The sequence below is a fragment of the Erithacus rubecula genome (assembly GCF_903797595.1).
Source record: "Erithacus rubecula genome assembly, chromosome: 26".
Lineage (NCBI taxonomy): Eukaryota > Metazoa > Chordata > Aves > Passeriformes > Muscicapidae > Erithacus > Erithacus rubecula.
In genome coordinates this window covers 6309054-6318316 of record NC_136678.1, presented here as the reverse complement: position 1 = coordinate 6318316, position 9263 = coordinate 6309054, and the positions used below count along the sequence as shown (strand labels likewise).

At 52.4% G+C, this 9263-nt stretch overlaps 1 protein-coding gene across 1 annotated transcript; it reads right to left on the bottom strand.

Moving 5' to 3' along the window:
- Positions 1–2419: 2419 nt before the first annotated feature.
- TAFA3 (TAFA chemokine like family member 3) lies at positions 2420–7718 on the bottom strand. Its single transcript, XM_079327442.1, has 4 exons — positions 7595–7718; positions 4048–4197; positions 3711–3835; positions 2420–2444 (listed from the first exon to the last, which is right to left on the bottom strand). Exons 1-4 carry the CDS (start codon positions 7653–7655, stop codon positions 2433–2435), a joined length of 348 nt encoding a protein of 115 aa, XP_079183568.1. The 5' UTR covers positions 7656–7718; the 3' UTR covers positions 2420–2432.
- Positions 7719–9263: the final 1545 nt, after the last annotated feature.

The window sequence follows — 9263 nt, the reverse complement described above, 5'->3', positions numbered from 1 at the left end:
CAGGGACAGAGTTGAGCACAGCAGCCCCACGCAGGACAAGGTGAGATCCTTGTGAGCAGCAGTCCTTGGAACACTGTTCTGGGATGGCTTGGCATCACTGCTGGCAGGTAACACTGATTTATAAAGTGGAAATAAATGAGCCTGCTCTGCAATTTCACCCAATTTCATCTCCCATTTCAACTTGCCATCTTTCAGCATAATGCTGGGTGGTTAATTATGTTTCCATCTTATTTCTCTGATAATACTGCACCTTGTACTGCTCAAAGGGTTTCATTTTACCTTTCATTTCACCTCCTAGCACAGCTCTAAATTTAGTCAGCTTATAATTTGGGGGTATTTTATGCATTATGCTTTTAGTATTAGTAGGTAAAATGGAATCCTTGTCTTTTGATTCTCTCTCTAATAATTCTCCACCAAATCTTAATACAAAAGACTCTTTTTTCCCTGAAGACTAATTGAATGGGATGTAATTATAATACCCAGGGAGATATTGAAAGTACGTTAACTGTGACAGTTTCCTCCAACTAATCACCCCTCAGGCAACTTCAAATCCTGTCTGTGCCAGTTCCCAGCCAGCTGCTGCACAGATGTGCCAAGGCAGAACTGGGCACAGGACTTCCCCACCGAGATGGGGACTTGGGCAGGTGGGTCTGGGGTCCTGTGTGAGACCCTGGGCTGTCCAAGCTGCAGGGGCTGATTTGTCCTCCAGGGACCAACAGAGAGGGAATTGGGGTGTCTGAGGTGTCTGGGGACCATGCAGGCAGCACTGTCCCACTGAGGCAGCCAAGAGACAGGACAGCAAAGTCTTTGCCTCAGCCCAGAGATGTTCCCATCATCATCACCCTCCTCCTTGCTTCCTTGCTCCTGCCAGGACTGTTTGTCTGCTTGGCCAAAGGGAAGCATTGAAAATGCAGTGAGAGGAAGAAGGGCAAAGGGCCAGAAGTTGTGGCAGGAGCATCCTTCCCTGGCTACTGAAGAGTCAGAAATCACACCAGCAGTTCTGCAGGCTGCAGTGTTTTCCTGGGAAACACTTTCACCTGCCAGGAGAGGAGCAGCAATTTGCAGTATTTGTGTACTCTGGTGGTGTGAGAGCAGTGAGGTCAGCACTCAACAGAGACACCAAGGGGCTATTTCCTCACTAAACTGTGCGGTAAATGAAAAATAAGCTTCAAGGGTGCCTATTATGCAGACAACAAAATGTTTTTATACCAATGTAGGTGTCAACCCCAACACTTCCACAGAGTAGATCCTTCACATTATGAGCCAACTATGAAAATGCTCAGCCAAGCAGGGATGGTATCATTTACAGCCTGGTGTTTGCCACTGGAAATAAGAGATAAGAGATTCCCACTCTGCATTGGGCAGCCTGGGTTCCCAGAGGGGGCAGGACCCTGGGTGAGGACCAAGCAACCAGAGTCTGGGTGAGTAGAGGCTGCATCTGCAGCATCATGGGGACATGGCACACAAAGGTGGAGGGACAGGGCAAGAGACACTCTCAGCAAAGCACTGTAGAAATTAATGCACTTTTCTTTAGGATCCCTATGAGCTAATCAGCCTTTGCTGGTCACAACAGGCTTTCAGCTCTCGTCCAGAGCCACCACTGAACAAGCTGGTTGGGACTGGGATGGCCAGGGCAGTCCCCAGCCCCTTCACCCTGGATTCACCAGCATGAGAAACACTCCCAGAGCCTCCCTTGGCTGCTGAGTGAAAAAGTCTTTTGCAGAGATTAAAATTACTTTATTATTTCACAGTCTGGTATTTACATCACGTCTGGAGAGAGTATTTCATACCCCATTACAAAATCATCTCAATAACAAGACCTGTGGTGGAGCCAGGGCAGGAGGCAGCAAACACCCGTGCCCCCCAGTGCCACAGCCCCCCATCATCTGCAGCCCCTCCTGCACCAGCACAGCCCCGCAGGCTCCCAGAGCAGTCCCAGGGGCTCAGGGTCAGGCTGGAGCTCAGCAGCTGCTCCGGGGAACCCCAGGGCCAGCAGCCACATGGGGAAGGATTTCACAGAACCGCTGACTTCTGATTGCTGGCTGCAGCTTGGGTTCAGCACCTCGGCAGACAGGGAAAGGCGACTCACAGCAATGATTTCAGCCATGCACATAAAGCCCCTTCTGGGGGCTGCTGCCTCTCTGTCTCTATTGTCAACAGCTCTTACACGGTGGGAGTATTTGATGCGGGAGGATGGAGAACGAGCCCATTTCTTGGCTGGAGAAGGTGTCCACAGAGAAGGAGGGAGCCGTGGAGGGAGGGGTTCTGGCAGCTGCACTGGGGTCCCGCCTGCAGCCCCAGGGAAGGGGCTCAGCAGATGCTGGTCTGCAGCAGCTGTGTCAATCCTGCAGCCCTGGAGCCCCCAGCTCTGCAGGCACTGCATCCTGCGCTCAGGGGAGCCCCAGCACACGCCAGGGCTGCTCACACAGAGGCTATCGAGTGACCTGCAGGGGAGAGCAGAAGCTATCAATGCGCCCACTGATTCCCATCCATGGATTAGCAGCCAACAGCCTCCAGAGGTGCCAATAAGATTTGCTCTTTACTTCCATTTAATGGAGTGACCATTCCAAATGGTTTGTGATTTCTGTGCTCTGGCTGCAGCTCCCACTGACCTCTGTCTGCTCAGGGGACTGAGATCAAATCCAGCCCTTTAGCACCATCCCAAAGTCACTAAAGTCACCCGGAGTTACCAGAAGTCCCTCTGAAAACACAGGTCAGTGTTTCCAGACTGCCACCTCCCCAAGGAGGCCACGGCACCCAGAAGGAGATTGGCCATGGAGGGCTCTGGATGGGCAGAAGCTCCAGAGTCCCACTCCCATCCAGGTGGGAATGGCCCCAGGAGAATTCAAGGCAGCAAAACCAGAGCAGAGGGTTTGGGCTAAGTTCACTGGGGGAAAACAATCAAACAATACTAAAAGGGAAAAGACAACCAGCTCAATGTGATGCTGCAGCTACTGGCCAGTGATGGATGCTCAGGAGAGGAGGAACCTTTTTGGATGTCCACACAAACACTTCAGCATGAAAGTGCCTTCTGTGCACAAAAATAATAGCAGCAATGAAAAAAATCCTGACATTGCTTAATACAATAATTCTGTGGTGGGGATGTGGGGCGAGGAAAATGAAAGCATAAGGAATAATTATACTCAACAGTATGAACAATGATTACAAAATTATGCAACTGATTAACCATGGCATATATGTAATTACTAATGAGTTTGATAAAATTTTAATTACACCTTGTTCTTTGGGGCATTCAGCAAGCCATGAAAATAATAATCGTGTAGTGCTCTGTCACAAATGATTGCCTCAGGCAGGGGACAGGGACACACTCCGGGCTGTGCCCTGGGCTGGGAAGGGCGACTGCTGGCCCTGGGAGGCAGCCTGGACACCCTGGGAGCCCTGGGGTGCTCCAGAGACACACCTGGGGTGTCTGCTCAGGGCTGAGCCATCCAACAGCAATCCACCCAAAGGAATCATCAACTGGAAAAGCTGTGGCACCCACTCAGGGTGGTGTTCCACTGCCAGCCCCTCCAGCGCCAAGCGCACAGCCCAGAGCCTCTGCTCTGCTTTTCCTGCACAGTCTGCCTTTCAGACTGTGGTGAGCTGCTGCTGAAGGAGCTGGAGCTCTGTGCTTGCCCCCAGAGCTGCGTGTGCTCTCCGGGCTCCGCTGGCCCCGGTGGGAGGCACAGCTGCGCTCCCCATCACCGCACCTTGGTTGTCTTGACTCTGCTGCCGCTGCTGCAGCTCCACCCCGAGAGGTCGGGCAGCACTTTGCACTCCTCCCCGAGGAGACACGGCTCCATCTGGCACCACCACTTGTGCAGCACGATGGAGGCTGGGGAGAGGCGGGCAGGGATCAGCCAGGCTGTGACATCCTGCGAGCGCCCAGCGAGGTGTCCCCAAAACGTGCCCCTTCCCCCCGCCCTGCTGCAGCGGCCCCGGGCAGGTCTCCTGTCAGTGCCAGGGGCACGGACACCCCTCAGCAGCTCTACCAGAGGTACAGGTGAGGTCGGGGTGCACAGGACGGGCTGCACACGGGGCACTCACCGTCCACGCAGGAGGGAGCCGCCCGTGTCGTCCCCGCCACCTGTCCCGGCAGACACGAGCACTGCACCGTCTGCGAGCGCTCCTCCATCCTGTGCCTGTTGCAGCAGCGGTGAGCGGCGATGACTTCACACCTGCCGGGCTCCACCTGAGCTGCGGGGGGAGAAACAGCCTCCAGCAGAGCTCAGAGACCCAGAGCACTGAGAGAGACCCCAGAGCACTGAGAGAGAGACCCCAATGTCCTGAGAGAGACCCCAGAGCACTGAGAGAGACCCCAGAGCACTGAGACCCCAATGCCCTGAGAGAGACCCCAGAGTCCTGAGAGAGACCCCAGAGCACTGAGAGAGACCCCAGAGCACTGAGACCCCAATGCCCTGAGAGAGACCCCAGAGCACTGAGAGAAACCCCAGAGCACTGAGAGAAACCCCAGAGTCCTGAGAGAGACCCCAATGCCCTGAGAGAGACCCCAGAGCACTGAAAGAGAGACCCCAATGCCCTGAGAGAGACCCCAATGCCCTGAGACCCCAGAGCACTGCTGGCACTCCCTTGGCCACGCTCTGCTGTGAGCTGTGGCCAAGGCACAGGAGAGCCCGGGCTGTGCCTCAGGAGCAGGGCACAGCCACACCTGGGCATGCCTGGGGCCCGTGGGTCACCAGGAACAGGCTTTTATTCCCTAGCCAGCAGGAACCAAGCTGGGCAGAGGGCAGGAAAGCTGCAGGAAAGCTCCAGCCAGAGACAGAGCAGGGTGTGAGGAGCTGCCAGGACAGAGCCCTGCGCCCTGCACCCACCACACAATGCACAATGGGCTGCACAATCACCATGTCTTTAACTTACTTTATTTATTGCTCTTTCATGGTAATTTTCTCTTAATGAAACCTTACTTTCATTTCTGTCCATAATAATGACACAATTATTATATGGCCACAAATTTTATCTTCCATTTGAAATGCCATAGTAATTCAGCTTTAATAATGAATTCCTTTTTTTTTTTTTTTTTTTTGTATAAAGAAATGGTAAACTTCAGTAAAAGTCAAAAGGAAAGCAACTCTTAGCAGAACAAACATGTTTTGCCCTTTCTTTATGCTTCATGGGATCTTTCAGATAACCTGAGGAAGAAGTAGGGATCCTTAGTTTTGTCTGCCTATGAGCCCACACTCCTGTCCCACTGTGGTCCAGGACACAAGGAGTCACTCATCCACCCCGTGCCTCTCACCAGGGAATTTCACACCCTCAGAGCCTCAGTGTTCACACGTAGTTATGGTTTTGACTCATTTTCAGAAAAGCTTCATTAGCAGAGCTCTTCCCAGGAGGGCTGCCCAGGCAGCCCCTCGCTCGCTTGCATTCCTGCTCATTTTCAGCTAATTTTAAAAGGTTCAGCCGGGGGAGAGCCAGGCAGAACTGAGAAATCGCTCATTACAACCATGCAATAGCAGTTTGCTAACGTGTCAAAGCCCTTTTAATTTGCTCAGAAAGGTGCAGCTCAGAGATAAAGAGAAATTTGACTCCCTCTGCCTTACTGCAGCAGCTGAGTGTGGGCACTGCGGTGCTGGACCTGCAGCCTCAGAGCCCTAGAGGGAGAGCTGCCTGTGTGGGGCAGGTACCCCAGAGCCATGGCACAGCCCCTGGCACAGCCCCAGAGCCCTGGCACAGCCACCCAGCCATGGCACAGCCCCTGGCACAGCCCCTGGCACAGCCCCACAGCTCTGCCCTTCTGATGGCACAGCCAAAGGAGCAGCACGCAGCCCCAGAACCCATCCCGCTCTCACAAAATGCTTCCATTTGCCTAAAGGTCATAGAACTGTGGAATCAGAGACTGGTTTGGGTTGGAAAGTGCCTTAAAGATCACCTTGTTCCGTGCCCTGCCAGGGCAGGGACACCTTCCACTAGCCCAGGTTACTCCAAGCCCCACCCAGCCTGGCCCTGGACTTTTCCAGGGATGTGTTCAAGGGCACCCCATGCCAGGGCTCCCCACCCCCACAGTGAAGAATTTCTTCTGAACATCTGATCAAAACCTGTCTCCTGCCAGTTTAACACCGTTCCCCGTGGCATTGCCTTGTCACCATCTGGCACCCTGCCCTAGGACATGGTGCCACTGGAGATTTGCCCCTCCAGTGCCAGCCCAGCCCTGGAGCAGGGCACAGAGCATTCCCTGCCCATGCCACTGGGGCAGAGGGGACATGCCCACGGGGTAAAGGCCATCCCAAAAAATCTGGCACAAAGCACCTCAGCTCCAGCACGCCAGGTCTCTTGTCTCCCCACAGGCAATGTGAGCCGTGCCAGACCCCAGCAGTCACAGGAGTGTGGGGGCTGAGACTGAGAGCACAGAAATCCCTCTGCCTCAGGTACAGCCATTCCCAGCACGCCAGAGGAGCTGAGCATCCCCAGGAGGGATCCAGCAGGAGAGCAGTGCCCAGAGCTCTCCTGTGCCACACCTGGGAAATGTGAGCAGGGAGGCTGAGCCCTGAGCACTGCGAGAAAACAGCTCAGAGCTCCCTGCAGCTGCCTCTCCTCTGGCTGAGCAGCAGGAAACTTGGAACAAAATGCGTATCAGATGGATGGTGTGTTTAACAGCGACAGCAGGAAACCTCCCGGGAGCCTGGGATAAGTTCCAGAGCTTCTGGCATGCTTCTCCCTCCCATTTAACTGGTATTCCCCCACTGGAACCCTTTCTAAAAAGACACAGCTTATCTCGTGGAGTCATAAAAGAATTTTTAGAGCAAAAGGATTTTGAATCCTGCATGCAAAAATAAAATAAAAATGCTGTCCTACTCTGGTTGACCTTTAAATGAGCAGCAGAACATGGGTTTTTATGGCATGACCTGAAATGACACATTTTGAGTGTCTCAGGGAGCGTGGGCACAACTCCACATGTTCAGTGTAAAATACTGCTTGCGGTGGAGAGCTACAAAATAAAGAGAAGTTGGATGCATGTAAGTGCCAGGCAATGCCCAGGGAAACTCATTTCCCAAAAGAAAAAAATCCCAGCTGACTTAAATCTCTTCTGCTTCAGGTTGAGTGATGAACATAAATAAAGGCAAAGTCAGCCCTTTGATTATCAGCATTGGAAGGTGCTGGGGCCACCTTGGTGGGAGCTGGATCCAGAGATTCCAGGTCTTGTTCACCATGGAGACCTCACCACGTTACACAGGGGATTAAACTGCTGGTGAACCATTCCTCACCAAGGAGTTTCCTATTCTGTTTCCAAAGGACTGTGCTTGATTCATGGGGCTCTTTAAATCCAACACATTCTGCAGGAAGCAGAGCTTTCCTTGGACAGAGCAGCAGCTCCATGAGCTGGGTGGGCACAAGGGATCTCAGCACAGGGTATGATTTGTGAGCAGGGCCAGGAGTTGGATTCAGTGACCCTTGTGGGTCTTCTCCAACTCAAGATATTCTGTAATTCTATTATCAGATCTGGTTGCCACAGTCAGATGTGTCCCTGGACAACAACAGAGGGTTTACATGTGGACTCTCTCTTCTAGAAATTTGTAAGTTTGAGGTCACAATTAAAGATCTTCCTCTGCTATTGATAATTTTTAGGTGGTTTCACCTGTGAATAAACACAGTTCTTTAATGGGATGAAAGCTCTGGATGCATCTGTCCCTCAGCATCTCTGGTTCTGGGGCTCTCAGGCATCAGTGACACAGTTTTCCCTGTTCAACTCCACACACAAACATAACTGCAGCTTCCTTGGACACAAATGTCACTAGAATGCAGCTTTATGAAAGCAGCATTATCATGCAGCATGATGTTTCAAACATAACCTGCACTGGAAACTGTCCCAAATGCAGCAACAGCAGGAGAGTGAAGCCCAGGAACTCAGCAAGCTCAGAGCTCACCCTGCTGCAGCCCCTGCCATTGCCAGGGCCCCCCTCCACTAGAGCAGGCTGCTCAGGCCCTGTCCAGCTGGCCTGGGACACTTGCAGGGCTGGGCTCTCAGGGTTAGGGCAGGGCAAAGGCTGCTGGCTGCTGGCTGCTGGGCGAGGGAGCCGCTCCAGGAGATGTGGTTTGGTTTTGAGCAGTGCTGGTGGGGATTACAGGATTAGAACTGCTTTGGCTGCCAGGCAAAAATGACAGAAATAGGACAGGGTCAGGTGTGGGGTCAATCAGGAGCATGAATGGTTTCATATTAACCCATAAATGCCCTTTCCAAGCAGAAGAACGTGGAGCAGACAGCAGGTGCCCCAGGATGGGTGTTTGTCTGTGTCAGCTCCTGTGCCAGGGAGGATGGGCACAAAGGGCTGAGCACAACTCAGATGCTCCTCTAGTTCAGACACAATCTTCAACCACGGGTTCACATAACCCCTCCAAAAAATCACATCCATGCCACAAAGCAGAATCCCAGTGCTCAGAGAGGAAATCTCAAATTCACAGCTGGTAATAACAAATTAACATCTCAGAGCCACAGTGGTGTTTTTCAGCAAGATTTTCAGTTCTACACCACTTCACATTTGTTCCATCTTTCTAGATGATTTTTGCAACCAGGAGGATGATAATTTTTATTTCTAATGAAAACCTGGAGGGTGTCCACCACATAACAAGTGGGGTTTGTGATACTCACAGCAACTTGGGGGGAAAGATTTACATCCACTGCTCACAGAGCAAGAATTACTGCAATAACAGATTAACAGATATATCAGATGTATATATGGATCATGATATGTGTCTCAGATTTTGCTACAGACATGAAGAAATTCCTTCTTTAACTCCTCAGACCACCCCAACTCACCAAGCCACTGGTTTTAAATTCCCCATAATGAGTATTCCCAACTCCTAACTCCAAGGAGCAGCTTTACAGCCCTCTGTCTGCCTGTTCCTGCCCATCTCAAATCAGCAGTCCTGGGAGTTCCCTGCACACAGGGACACTGCAGACCCCAGTCCAACAGCTGGCACAGCTGGCACAGTGTTGGTGCCCCTGGGTGTCTGTTTGCTGGATGCTGCCCCACACATCTGGAACACTCATCCTTGCTGCCCAGAGCCAGGGGGGCACACTGAGCTCCCTGAGGCTCAGCATTTGGTCCCCAGAGAGACGCCTGCTTGCTCCTGGTGTGCACCACAGCCTCCAAACTCCTCCTCCCCCCCCAAGAAATCCAGACAGAACTTCACCAAGCATCTCATCCCCACCTCAGGCACCCGAGAAGACCCCGAAGTGCTGCCATTCTCATGGGGACGCAGACAATTGCACAAGCATGTGACAAAGCAGAACGGGATCCTGCTCC

Excerpts from the sequence above, each read along its gene's own strand:
- TAFA3 (XM_079327442.1), bottom strand. The coding sequence starts at position 7,655 with ATGCTGAGGGACAGATGCATCCAGAGCTTTCATCCCATTAAAGAACTG. Across the intron at positions 4,198-7,594 it reads AGAACTGTGTTTATTCACAG|CTCAGGTGGAGCCCGGCAGG; the intron begins GTGAAACCACCT and ends CTCCCCCCGCAG. Across the intron at positions 3,836-4,047 it reads GGCTCCCTCCTGCGTGGACG|CCTCCATCGTGCTGCACAAG; the intron begins GTGAGTGCCCCG and ends GCCTCTCCCCAG.